At 40.0% G+C, this 14537-nt stretch overlaps 1 protein-coding gene and 1 pseudogene across 1 annotated transcript in view; one reads left to right on the top strand and one right to left on the bottom strand.

Moving 5' to 3' along the window:
• LOC111246340 (uncharacterized) overlaps positions 1-14537 on the top strand; it is an 82422-nt gene that overhangs the window by 53782 nt on the left and 14103 nt on the right. Inside the window, exons 11-20 of the mRNA XM_086982622.1 lie at positions 195-318; positions 579-737; positions 1075-1277; positions 1626-1700; positions 8451-8648; positions 10259-10381; positions 10610-10723; positions 10961-11092; positions 11530-11786; positions 11997-12234. Coding sequence (XP_086838748.1) covers positions 195-318; positions 579-737; positions 1075-1277; positions 1626-1700; positions 8451-8648; positions 10259-10381; positions 10610-10723; positions 10961-11092; positions 11530-11786; positions 11997-12234 — 1623 coding nt within the window. The remainder of the gene's footprint in view (positions 1-194; positions 319-578; positions 738-1074; positions 1278-1625; positions 1701-8450; positions 8649-10258; positions 10382-10609; positions 10724-10960; positions 11093-11529; positions 11787-11996; positions 12235-14537) is intronic.
• LOC111247838 (ADP/ATP translocase 1 pseudogene) lies at positions 5948-7340 on the bottom strand (annotated as a pseudogene).

The raw sequence follows: 14537 nt of genomic DNA, 5'->3' as shown, positions 1-14537 counted from the left end.
ACCGGTGTAAATATAGTGGTTTATAGTGGTTATAGTTCGTTTTCCTTTGGTATTGCTTTTGCCCTTATGGACAATACCAGTTATTATTGTCATTTTCGATACGAATTCACATCTAGCGGAGCATTTGTTCTGGGACTACACATATATTTAATAATGAATAGATGTCAGATTTAATTAGTTTTTGTTTTTTATAGGAGCTACAAAAGGCGGTATCCGAAAACCAGCGATTACAAATGGAAGTAGACCGATTAAAGCAGGACCTTGAAGATAGCGAAAAATATATCGCACAAGTTCAGCAAAATCTGCCCAAGGACAAAGGTGAGCACACGAGAACTTATGGAAAATTTTTAGAATAAGCTGTGTTTTTGTTAGGCGTAACTAAACATTTTCACTATATGTTACTGCTATTTTATACCATATATATACATACTGCGCAGGATCTGTGAAAAGAGACGTTTTCACAGGTCGAGGTCTCCTCCACCTCCAAAAAGAAATCATCTGAATGTGTGTAAATAACAACTAAAGACAACTTGAATGATATTAGAAAGATGGGGCTTTCTCGGTAACCATGTTCGCAGGTGCTAACGAGCAGTTGCGTAGTGAAACGAAGCAGCTATCAGAGCAATTGGAGCGGGTACAACAGGAACTGTACAGGACGGCGGAAGAGAGGAACAGGTTGGAGATGGCCGTACAGGAATTGAGCGGAGAACTCGAGAGATTACGCTCCATCAACTCAGGTAACTCAGGTTCAGATTGATTCGTCATGGCCCGCTTCATGTAGAACTATTTTACCACCTTTCGTCATTAATGATATTTCTTCCCCGTTGCATTCCTCAGATAGAATGCATCCAACCATTGTGTAGCATTTATATATATATATAATCTGCAAGATTGCTCTGTTGGTGTCTTTGATCTGTGAGGTAATGGCCATTATCAGTCTGCGTTTTCGGTTGTCGACAAATATTGCGTTACATAAGAAAAAAAGTAAGAGGATAATATATTAAAGAAAATTAAACGCGCAAGGTCTGTACAAAAATTAAGCATACCATTTTTTTTACAATTGACTATTTACAGGACGTCCTGGCGAGGCAGAAGCGCAGATGAAGGCAGAGCTCGAACGATATAACAAACAAATTGTTGCACTTCAACAACAGATCCAAACCAGCGCCCAGCAGACGCAGAAGTATGAAGCCGAAAACCGAGAGTTGAGAGATAAACTCGAGAAGTCCCTAAACGCCGTTACTCAATTCCAGAAGGATATTGAGGGACTTAAAAAGGTTTGTCGACCTATGCAATCATTTTAACATAATAAGCACTCACAGCAAGTGTACGTAGTCTATATCTTTTCCAATTGTTTAAATGCGGCCATGCATTATTCCCATTAACCGTTTTCTCAATCAACGGTTAGTAGAATAAGCAAAAAAACTATGCATTGTTAGGATTAAACAAGTACTTTCCTTTTCACATAAAGTGTGTAGTATTGTATCTGTGTGCCACAAATGGCCTTGGTGGTTGGTGGTTGTCCTATCAAATTTCTATGTCGTCAGAGCCAAATCTAGCATCTAGTCAAATCATTAACATCAACTGCTGACAAAATACTAATGAAAGCCTAACGAATTTTATAGGACAACAGCAAACTGACCGAAATGAACAGCACATTGCAGCAGTCTCAGCAGGAGATGGGACAACAAATGCAACAGGTTTGTGCTTCGAAAACTATTATCGAAGTTTTATCTAGTTTATTAACTGATCGATTAGTAAGAAAATATGTGACTCGTTTGAAAAAAATGAAAAAGGGTGATTCTTGCTCGCAGCATATGCTGATTTGGTTTACTAGGAGTGGCGTAGTTTCATTTTGTATTTCGTATTCAAATCAAAGTCCACTAGTTCCATAGGTGGCAGAGGAGCTACGAGTGTAAATAATCCAAGATACATATTAAAATAGCATTAAAATAATGACGAAATAAATAAAAATTATAAGGACTAATGTCGATGTGTCCACCAACAAATATCAACATATGTACTGAAATCAGAAAAATAAAGGCAAGCTTACCATGTAATTATAAAGTGGTTGAATACGCAGGGTGTACGTAGGAGAATAATCTGCTAATGATGTGACTCTATAGTTGTAGCAAAAAATTAAATATTATTACTTAAAGCAAACGGCTACTTCGGGGTAAAACTGTTTGTTGACACATATTTCTTGATAGCACGGAAATATAATATACTAATTTAGGAGATATAAACTTTTACAGTTGATGACATTGGTCATAATTTTTGGTATATATACCTTCAGCTATAAATGAAATGCCATATATGTTTGATCTTTGGCTGTGTAGAGACTATTTTATTTGACATATACTTCTGAAAAAGACGCAAAAAATTGACTATGCATCTTAATCTAAACAAAAAGGTAACTAAACAATTAAAATTAGATCTCGTTCATATAGACTGCTACCATTTACAGAAATGAGAACATGGCGCATTTACAGAAATCAAATATTCCTACAGAACTTACCATCAAAGGTTACAAATTCTTCCTTGGTTTTTCTTCTTTCAGACATATCATGGGTAGATATATTGTTAAGGCACTTAGCATGTTATTCCGAGGTATTCGATTAGCACCATTATTGCGCAAGTGAATCTCGAAATGTAACTAGTAGAACTTACACGGTACAACCGATCAATAAGTAAGATTGATAATAATTTTTTTATTGCTCGTTCTTCGCACAGAGCTGGGTTCCCTAACTTGGAATTGGAAGAGGTTTCCAAGTAACGAAAAGGTTCCGATTACCAAAAATTCAACAGCGCGATTGGATTCATATTGATTCTATATTTATTATATTAAGTCGAACTACCTATAGCTTTGCAACGTTTAAGCTCAAAACCTATTTATAGATGCAACTCGTACCTTCCTTGTGAGGTTATCTATCGCACATGTCTTAATAGTAATAATAACCCATTATTTTAAACATATTTCATGTAATGCTTATAGCTCTTGAAAGAACCTGAGTTCTTAAAAATTGAGCATTCACTCAACAGTCGGTAGTGAGCTGTGGTAAGACGTACTTAACAAGCATAGCTCTTCGCGGGGGCGGTGTATATAGATGTAGACTATAGCACTACACATCGAGGTGATGCAGAACGACGTCAATATGGCGTCATAGCAACACGTAATTGCAGTTGACCATGTTACCATCTGCTCGCTGCCAGTGAGCTTTCATACAAGTGGACAAAGCATGGCGGAATCACCTCAGCAGTCAAAATCGGCAAAAAAGCCACAAAGGGGAGGGAGGGTTTGAGAAAGCGAAACCCGAAGGGAACGGAACAACGAATAGCGCTGCCATCCAGGGAATGCTAACCACTGTTTACAATGTTACAACTTCAGTATGCCTATTCACTCCAATAAATAATTTGCTTATAGAAATTCTATATCAGAAACAAATCTAGAAAATGTTTCCTGTGAAATAACTTATCGGTCGAAATAATGTAAGTCATAAAATACTTTACTACCAACAGCATCCTAGAAGCACCCTTATTTTACCAAGATGAAATGTACATAAGGTGATACAAATGCTACCATTGCAATTCGAATTCTTAACCAGTCGATTATTCAATTAAGATTTTTAGATAACCTTACCGTAATCTCATGGCAGGTCACTTGAATGGAAAGGGTTCTGAGCTTTTCCATTGCTCCTGTATTTCAAGCTCTTTAGTTTTGGAAGTTGACCGTAGCCCTATTGACCATCTAGAGGAGGTTGATTACGTAAATAGAAGTATAACATTAGTGCCACTTATAAAGGCCCTCTGTTAGACATACTTTGTTATTTAGCGCACGTTGAGGCTAATTTCAAACTTTACGTGGACGGTAAGGCGATTCCCTAGTAATCTGTAACGAGATGCAAGAAGACGTTAAAACAGACATTTCGCAAGCGCCTAAATAAGTGATGCTTAGTATCTGTTGACAAGTAAATCCTTTCATGTCACTAAATATGTAATATATAGTTGCGTTTCATCTTAATGCTGCGTGTCAACCCGCAGGAACATTCATCTGCTTTTCCCGTTTTCATGCGATCGAGCTACCATCAGTTACATATAGGTAGAGTGGGAGAACTGCGTTTCTTTATTACTACACCCATAAATGCTGTGCATACTTCAATAGTTATATCAAATGCACTGCATGTTGCTGCGTTGCTGCTCTCGTTCCATTGCCATAACCTGTTTTTATTACCAACCGTTTTTTCCCTTAAAAGCTGCAGCAGCGCGCTTCGTTTGCGCAAGCCTTTAGCTAGCCCAGACCCCCGTCTTCGGCATCAATCACTCCCTATTATGATTATTATGGCTACTCTGGTTTTATAACTATAGCAGGCGTGATCGCCGACTACCGAGAACCGATGTTCCTGATAGCGTGTATCTAGCGTGCGTGAATTGACAATCAAATGTGAATACGTATTAGCTCCGGCGGTGTGAATGTACAAAAGCGTATGTTTCGAGCAGACAATGAACGTTGTGACGTTCATCTTATTTCATCATATTTTCTTATTATTATCGATTAGTATCGATCGAGAGATCGATTACGAATACATCTTAGATCCTATTGTACTGCCAATGCATACCGAAATCATAATAGCATGACGTGTGTAAAGTAGTCTGTAAAGTAAGGCCTTTGCAGATCAAATTTTAAATTGGTCTCTCTTGTTTAAATACACTTACTTTGCCACAAATCACTGTGCTCAAACTAAACTACATAAAAATAATTACTCAATAAGGTTGATTATTGTTATAAACGGTCTGGACAGACAATGATAAAGTATTTGGCGTGGGCACTGGCTTCAGTGCTTATCGTCAGCTCAATCTGGAACCGTCTTCATATGCTACCACAATTAAAAAATAGAAGGAACCGCGTATAGAATTGATCTCCTATGCATACTTCACTTATGATTTCGAATGTTAATTGGCTGTTAATAGAGATTTAAAGGAAGAACGCTCAGCGCACTCGGCATAGAAGAAGACCTAGTGGACGTTCATTTTTATTGACTTCGTCTACTATCTAATTAAGTTTAGAACGGAAGGAAGACTTATTTGAATTAGTGTTCTATTCTTTTACTTATATATTGCAACAAGTTCCTTTATTGAAGAATTCCAGCTCGACCTTTTTACATTGCTAACGAGCATCCGCATAGCAGAAACCTGGTTACGCGCATAATATACTTGTTTTTGCTGTACTAAATAAATGCTCATTATGCAAGAAAAACACGAAACTAAATATTGTGTAAAACAATTTTCAAATAAGTCTCGACGTTCAGTTATTGTCTTGACTACATCTCGGGATTAAATCGAACTAATCTTTCAGTACCTACCACAGAATTAGGAGTGCTACAATTCAACGAAGTAATTCTGTGTCTGAAGAACAGTAATTTCTTATAAATCTAAGTCATTTTAGCAAGACTATTTTAAACGTTGCTTCAATAAAATTTAGTTTGATTTTTATTTAAGCCGGGCCCAAACTCTGCTCCAACTCACGTATACAACCTGTTTTAGCAAAGCTTACCTTGTACACGTTTATCGGTTCTTATTTAAAGGACACACTTATTGTTATTGACCAGGAACACTTTGTAAAATTAAAACTATTTCATCACTACGTAGCTAGAGCTATGTTATTCCGAACGCCTAGTAAAAAATTAAAATCTTGAAAGTTTCAGCTTGCTACTTAGCTATCCTGTAGGCCGCAAGCCAAATAAAATTGCTAAAATTTACCTAATAATAACATCCTAAATCTCATCTAGAGCTATTTGCACTCAGCTTCCTATACTCGTGCGGCATTGTTTAACATACTAAATCTATAGGTATACCGGCTTTAAATACGGTGAGTCTTTAAAAAGATTACGTCCCTACGTCCCGCGGTACTAGCAGTTACTGTTTTGATGAAACACGATAATAAGTACAATTTTGTAATGTTGATAAAAAAAAGTTCATTTTTAGTAATTTATTCTACCACTTTTGTGTTGCTACAGCCTAACGACTTAATTTGAACGTATTGGTCGTTCGTGTGCCTATGTTTCACGTCAGCTTCTCAGCTCGTTTCATTCATCATATTATGATATTAATAACTAATTATAACACATGTTAGAAATGGACAACGCCATTAGATTTCCCTTGTGGTTGTTGTTTTGCCACCACCACTAGAATTGTGTGGTGTCGGCGATTCCTAGAACATTAATGCTTTGATTTCATCGTAAAGTACGAGCACCAAAGCGCCGCCAGTTCCACGGAGAACATTAGAAAACGCGCCTTTGAAGAATGCTTTGCCACCTTCATTTTTTGCGATCTTCACCCAGCAGTCCACCGTATTCTTGTACATGATTTCACCGCCTTTACGCCCAGACTGCATCATCATACGGCGACGAACAGTGTCGAACGGATACGATATGACACCCGAGACCGTAGTGACAATTTGGGCGATCGCCCAGGAGACAATGATATTTGTATTCTTGGAGTCGGTCAACATTCCCTTAGCAGTGTCGAAGAAGCCGAAATAGGCGGCGCGGTAGATGATGATACCCTGAACAGACACGTTGAATCCACGGTACAGTCCGATAATGCCATCAGACTTGGTTATCTTCTTTAGGCAATCGACGAGGCCAGTGAATTCACGTTCGCCGGCAACTTTCCCGATATCAGCACCAAGTCGTGTCCGGGCGAAGTCCAGGGGGTAAACGAAGCACAATGAGGTGGCCCCGGCAGCACCACCCGACGCCAAATTACCGGCGAAATACCGCCAGAACTGCGCCTTCTTGTCGATTCCACCAAGGAAGATCTGCTTGTACTTGTCCTTAAAGGCGAAGTTAAGTGCTTGGGTGGGGAAGTAACGAATCACGTTGGCGAAGTTGCCTCTCCAGTACGCGGTGACGCCCTGCTCCCTCGGGATACGAACAAAGGTATCGATAATGCCTTTATACTGCTTGTCAGCCGTGATCTGCTTTGAAGCCGCCTGCACCTGCAGAAGCAGCTTTACTCGCTCGATAGGAGCTACCGCCGTCTTTGAGACTGCTGCAGCAATACCGCCAGCAACGAAATCCTGAGCGAACGACATCGGATCGAAAGCTTTACTGCCCGACATAGTGATGAGATTGACTCTGCTAGCTGTATTAGAGATTGATCGGAACGGAGGACAAATCAACACCGCCAGCGAGGTCCGAACGAAGGCAGCAGTAGTAACACACGGACCGGAAACACCACGCGACTCGCCACGTGACACCGTACGAAGGTGACTGAGCTGCGATCATTGGCCAACAGCCTACCAGAGCGATCGACAAGCACCATCCACGGCAAGGTGATCCCTTACTCGATGGATCCTAGAAAGACCCCGGCTACAACAGCGCCCCCTTCTGCGCGACGCATGCGCTGTCTTAAACTCTCTGGCGCGCGCTGACCAGCCCTTTGCAAGGGAATGCGTGGCTAGCAGAGAATCTACTCCAATAGCTCCAACAGCAATATCTAAAATAATATCAAACGCTATACATAGCAGCAACATGGCAGCAATGGGTATTATTTCGACCATATACATTTATTGATACAAATATTTAAGTTAACCAAAGATGGAGCGAGTAATCCTTTGGCCGCCTTCCTGGCTGGTTTAAATCCATCAACAATATACCAGACACCGTCGGGCGACTGAAGCGCCATGCACGCCGGTTGTACGGCAAGTTCGCGCCTTCTTTTAATTTGATACATGCAGCAGAAATCAATTGAGACCTATTGCGCTGCACGTCATCGCTGCACATGAGAAGTTGTCGAACATTCGAAACATCGTACAACTGCAAAGCGCATCAAATAATTCTAAATTTTGTACCCTATCCTTTCGAGCAACTAAAGCTTTCTAAAAAAGGCCTAGAGAAACACTAGACAAGCTCTGCATTGGTCGCAAACAATTGCGTGAGGATAACTGCAGAGAGTTTACAGACTTACCTAAGTTATAATGGTGAAACAAAGATATTTCGAAGATGAGATTACTTAGTAACCCACCGATTAATAAGCAAACACTTGCAGCGCCTAGTTACGACACTAAAATCAAGGAACACGCAATTCCCCCTGTCGATATGGCCCCTGTTCAGCGGCAATGAAGTAAGCACCTTGTTCAGTCGTCTCTGGACAGTATAATACAAGATACATATTTTAATGTGTTCTTATGCTACTCAAGTTGCAAATGGGAAGTATAGTGATTTTTTATTACGAAGAGATATGTTCAGAGAGCAGAATATGTCCAGAAATAAAACGCTTTTTTCTAGCAGCCTGATATAGCTTTAAAATGTCTGTAAGTAATCTGATGACTTCTTGAATTAGTCACCAACACTTGAAAATTTTTTGTAGTCGTAAGTAGCCATGCCTCTAAAAGCACGACGAAATGTTATTACTGTGTTTTTTGATCGATGTTGTTATTACTACGATAGCTTCAAGAAACGGCGGCAAAGGCTGCGGCTGCGGCAAGTCAACAGCTACAGCAGCCTCAGCAAACGGAAGCAAATGGCGCTGCAAAGAACGGTACCGGTGCAACGGTCAATCAGACGGCGGAAAAGCTTCAGATGGAACTGGATCGAATGCAAGTCGAGCTCGAGACTCAGAGACAGGATAACATGCGCCTCACCCAGGTTGCTAATCATTTCCATCCAAATCTAACCTACAATATGGATGTACATCAAAGAATAGTATATTATATAAGAATAGTTAAGACGTTTCAGTACTTTCATATGAAAAGTATCGTTACATCGGTGTATCTATATGTATATACGCAAGCTGAATGCTACGTTTGAGAAAAGAAAGCTTAGGCAAGCTACAAATTCATTATGAATAACATAACAGATTAATAGACACAGTTATGGGTATAACAGACGCGAACAAATACCCTACATATATTGAGTAATTGAGAAGGTATTGACGGTTTTTAAAATTGAAGCAAGTGCTTTCTATATTTTCTGTACATTTTAAAGCAATACAACTATGCACTATTTTGATCGATAATTCTCTGACATTTTTGTGGCAACACCATAATTCGATAGCTTGTTACAGTTCTACTAACTTATTTGATTTCTGAGCAAAAAAATTATGACAAGTGATTTTTGCATTCCCTTATTGAAACTAAATTGATGACATTAAGGGATTTCTACAGAAACCGAAATAGATGATAGCCTGATGACGCAAGATCCGGATTATACGGCGAACGCATTACAATTTTCCATCCGAATTCTCTCAATTTTAAGCAGGTAGCTAAAGGTATATGTGGAAGGCGATGATATATATTGTCACGGTGGAAAACGATACCCATCGTGTTCATTAATTCCGGTCGGTGTTCCTCAAATGTTTATTGTAATCTTGTTAATTTTTGAGAGCAGAAGTCGATCGTTTTGCTAAATGGCAACAACTCATAATGAATGATTACTTTTCAATTCTATCAAACATATAGCATCGCTTCCTTTGGCGTCAGTCCGGGCTTTGCCACAGGCTGTAAAATACATTTTTGTGTATTTCCAATGTATACAATCGACTTTTTATGTCCCGTAATCAACGGTTTTAGAGTAACGCTCGAGTAAATGCTTCTGCGTCAATTCATGTAGCACACAAACGTCGAGCCATCGTTTTTATAGTTTAACAGTGTTTGATCATGTTCAGTTTTGTGGCGATATATGGGGCTCCTTGCGTGTCGACTTTGTCCAACTTTCTCATTTAGTCGATCACTATGAAGAATATCCCTTACATCGAAATTTCCAGAACGAAGGCGTTTCTTTCAATAACGCATTTTGGTAATAAATAATATACATTTTTTATGGTACTGGGCAGCATATGTGCGTTGGTTGTAACAAAATAGTAAAATGAAGCGAATTTTTTGAGAAAGTTCACTTATTTCTAAGGTGTTCTATCTTCAGTCTGAATAAAGGCATTTTAACTATTTTAGCACCTGCTGCTAGATCGCTTTCAGTTTACGCCAACAGCGGCCCGGCGCGATTCGCATTAGCTAAAATATATAGCTTTAAAGCCGTCTAGCTAGAAAACCGTCAGTACTTGTTCGACAATCCAATATATCACTAGTAGAAAATCTATGCTGGCATAATTCTTCATGGATAGATACTCCAACAGCACGATGTGTTTGGGATTTCTCATATCAGTAGTTTCTAATGCGGTAGTATGTTGAACTTGTTTTGAATTACAAAATGTCGCTATTTATCCGTCCTTTTTATATCGAATTGCCATTTTGCGCTTGTAGGAAGTCCAACAGTACATGAAAGGTCTCGAGCAGGCTCAGAGCGAGATCAAAAACTTCGAAGAAGAACGAAAACGCTTCCAGCAACAACTCGAAAATCTCGTGCAGGAAATCGAAAAACGAGAGGTAACATGTTTAACTTCTTTGTATGGTGATAGTGAGTGCTGTAATGTTTGTAATACAGTTATGAGGTCTTCAGTCATGTAGGTCATCAATATTATCAATACTATAAGTGAACAATAGTGTCTACGTAAATCAGTTTTTTTTTAAATGCTAAGGAAAACCAGTTGAACGTATTTCAAAGATGGAAATTCTACTAGCTCAGCATATTTATATTGAAATGTGTGCTTTCAGGCCACAATTCAGGCTGGCACTCAACAACAGGCAGCGATGCAACAACAACTGCAGCAACTACAAGCACAGCTGGCTCAAGCCAGCCAGGCCAACCAGGCAAACAACGCGCAACAGGTTCGTTTAATTGGTACCACCGCAATTCTTCGTATTAAAAAAATCTTCACGGTTGGTCGTTTGCAATAGCAAATTTATATTTATATATGTATATAAATAACAGTTACCGGAAGCCTTTGCTTAATCACTGTGTCAGATTCATTAATTCCTCAGCTCAGCAGTCCATTAGTTCTATATCAGTAATTTCCATTTACTAATTTGGTAATATACTTTTTTGTCGTTGACACCGGTTCATAGGCCCAGGCGGAAGCCGAATTGGCCGCGATGAAGAAACAGCTGGACGAAAGACACAAAGCGCTTGAACAACTTGAACAGAAACTCAGGAAGAGAAAGGAGCAAATTGATGCCGCGGAGGCTAACGTCAAAAAGGTTTGACGTAGACAACCAACCTAGCCAGTTCAGCTTGTTAAGCAGAAAAGATACATTTTTGGTGGCCATCATCCAAACACTAATGCGAAATGACATTAACCTCGGAAAATACCCATTAATGTCAAAATACATTGTAGATGTTGAGCACATAAAGCTGCTGGTACTGTGACACCTAGCAACACTTATGATAAACAAGTAAAAATGAAATCACATACAAAGTAGTAGCATGCCCCACGTTTAACGTTCAAATATTTTCCCTTAAGAACTACCGTTTCCTAGCCCACTGATAGAAATCAGATTCGTTCACTGTCGAATTAGTCCGTCAAACACCGACATATATATGAGGATACCGTCTAACTGCGGGAAAATTTTTTTTTTGTGGGAGCTGCAGGCCTCCAGCACTAATAATCTGTCTCAACATTTTATCTCCGTTACAGGCTCAAGCTGAGCTGGAAAAACAGAAGCAGATGTTGGCCGCTCAAAGCGCTAATGCGAACGGTGGCGCCCCGGATGAGGCTCTGATCCAGAAGCTACAAGAGATGACGATGCGATGCGCAGACCTCGAAATGAAACTGAGCCAGGGTGGCGGGGGTGGGGGAGCAGACGAGGCTGAGGTTAATCGATTACTTGACATTATGGCCGACCTCGAACAGGAAAAAGCTAAAATGCAAAAACAAATACAAGAACTTACCGAGTAAGTTACAATATAGTTAGTGTCTGAAAACAAACTCGATTTATGCAGTGCTTTCCATAAAGGCTTTATATTATTTGCTGTAAAAAAACGTTCGGTGCAAAGTAAGCGATTTTTAATGTACAACGAAAAATTCCGTTCTGTTTAGAATGAAATTTCTGCAATTCTCCAGTCAACTGTATGCATGCTTTTGCACTCGTGTGGTCTCTATAGGAAACTTAAAGTGTTCCAAACCGGAGGAGCAATGCCACAAGGCGGCCCTGGTCCTCACCCGCCGCAGCAAAGCGCAGCCTCAGCCCCAACTGCTAGTGGCACTCCCCAACAGAAACAGCTTCAACAAGCGGCGCAGGGCCCTGGCCCCCAGCAGCAGGCACCACAAGGACAACAGACCGCAATAAGAGCGCAAGCACCACAGCAAAGACCGCAAGCCTCCGCACAACAGCAGAGACCCGTACGTATACTCATTGCGTAAACATGACAAAAAGAACCATTCGCTGCCGAAGCGACGAACCATATTTGAGTGGTAACAAGTAGCGATACTAGGTAATTGTAAGGCAACATACAAGTGTTCACTCATGACAATGATTATTAAAAGAATATTCTTAGTTGTATGTAGAAAGCGATTTTCGGATCATACTGTATATATACTTACAATTTCCATCCTGTATTCGCTTTTACATTAATGCTGCATTGACGGATGGACGTGTTCGTTCACACTCAATTCGTCAACGTTCAACTATAGAATCCAGCGGCCGCTGCCTCGAGCTTCTTTTCAAATTTTTTCTAAGTTAAACAACAAAAAAACGACAACAACAATAACAGAAATGACACAAAGATAACAACTACAGAAGTACATAAACATATTGCTATGGATAGCAACCTTGAGAGTCATAAAGACAGGTCAGCCATCCACGCCAAGCCACAGCGCCAAGAAAGACACAACGGCAACATTGACCTGCAACCACTACAAAATGGGTGGCTTGAACAGAAAGAGCCCTAATCACATTTGCAACAACAGCAGTATAATGACATCATCAAGTGACAAGCACTAAGAAACGACAGTGATCATCGCAGTCTTTTAAACAATCATGAAAAACTCTGTTCTGGTCCAGACATATACCACACTGATCAACATCGATTAAACAGCCGAAACGGAGTGCCCATGTGGTCGCGCATTACACCTGCTCTTAATCATGCAATTGACAAAAAGTCGCTGACAGACACCAACCATATCCAAGACTAAATTTCCCTTATATCTTGATTGATACCATTTGGCGTCATCGTTGTTGCACCGGGAATAATCCTGTGAAGAGACGGGAGCCATTCCAGCAGAATATATGTATAGCAGATTTGTTTAATACATATAAAACGAGACTGTTCGCAGTTGTTTCGCAAAAATGCTCTAATTACGCCCAATTTATGCAGCGTTTAACCGAATCATAACTAACAGCATGACTGATGACAGAGGCTAAACGTGATGTTTATTGCTGCGGCATACAACAAGAACATCATAACTGAGATAGGCCGAAACTTTCCTCTCTATGCATGTTGCTCCGGCGATTTGAAACATCAAAATCGGCCATATGATGTTAGCGGTAGAGTGTCTTCATCTTCAGCGGAGGAGAGCCATTACAGACGATAGTATAATCGAATGAAAGTATCACTTTTTGAATCAATGGAATGCTTAAGAGCCCCACAAATTGCAGAAGCTCTGTTTGTTGATGGTTGTCAGTACTTTGCGCACATCGACGACTTACCGCACTGGGAAAGAAAAAGATGCTGACTTGCGTTGGGACTTCACAAGCGAAGACATCAAAAGGCAGAAAAAAAACGAAGATTTTAGGTTTGGTATGGCATGCGATTGCCATAGTTCAACCATTGCTACGTTGTTCTGTAATGCGTCATTGTAGAATATATCACCACCAGCACTACTACTACTGTGAACCAGTGGGTGATGGAATGAGCCGGCATGAGACACAGGAAAACTTAGCGGCCTACGAAGCTCATAATGGAACTCGCCTCCCTAACGACCGATTAGGTAAAAAGACGCTTACAAAACATTGCTAAAAATGTCCCCGTTCCTTGACCATTAAGGTTACATATGAATGAATTTTAGAATTGCCGCTAATAGTAACCATAGTAAGAGCACTACCGTAAATGGGAGAGGGGGAACGACTATTAGATCTGAACATAACTTTCCCAGATGGATGGTGGGAGGCAACAGACTCTGTCTAACAAAAAAGGAAACTGAAACAAATTAGACGCAGATCAAATAAGGCTTTCTTGGGCTTCGTATCCAAGGTTTCATTCATATCCAAATGGTGCCGCCACAAAGGTAGCACTCGAATGCTAGCTCTGTTTTCGTTCTGATTAAGATCTTTATATCCGTAACAGTAGTAACCGTTCTGTTCAAGTCTTCATAATAGTCGTAATATTCGCGGCTTACTTTAGTCCTACACGAATAATATTTCAAATAAAAGGCTCTTAGTTGCTAACGCTCGCAAACCCAGCGGCTATTGAAAGGCGAAAGTCGTAGCAAAGATAAGTCTAGCCTAAAACAAACGCTTGCGTAAAACGACACGACACGATACAATTATAACTAGAATACTGCCACATCACAAATAACATCGATAAATTACGCACAGTGATCGTCTGTATTGAACAATAATAATAATACTACTAAGAATGGGTGAGAACAACAGTCGGTCGTCGAATGATACAGAGAAACATGTGTATAACTACAATTTTTCGTTG

The sequence above is a fragment of the Varroa destructor genome, unplaced genomic scaffold (genome assembly GCF_002443255.2).
Source record: "Varroa destructor unplaced genomic scaffold, Vdes_3.0 BEIS01000003.1, whole genome shotgun sequence".
NCBI classification, from domain to species: domain Eukaryota; kingdom Metazoa; phylum Arthropoda; class Arachnida; order Mesostigmata; family Varroidae; genus Varroa; species Varroa destructor.
The sequence above is the reverse complement of the archived record's forward strand: the minus strand, read 5'-3'. Positions and strand labels throughout refer to the sequence as shown.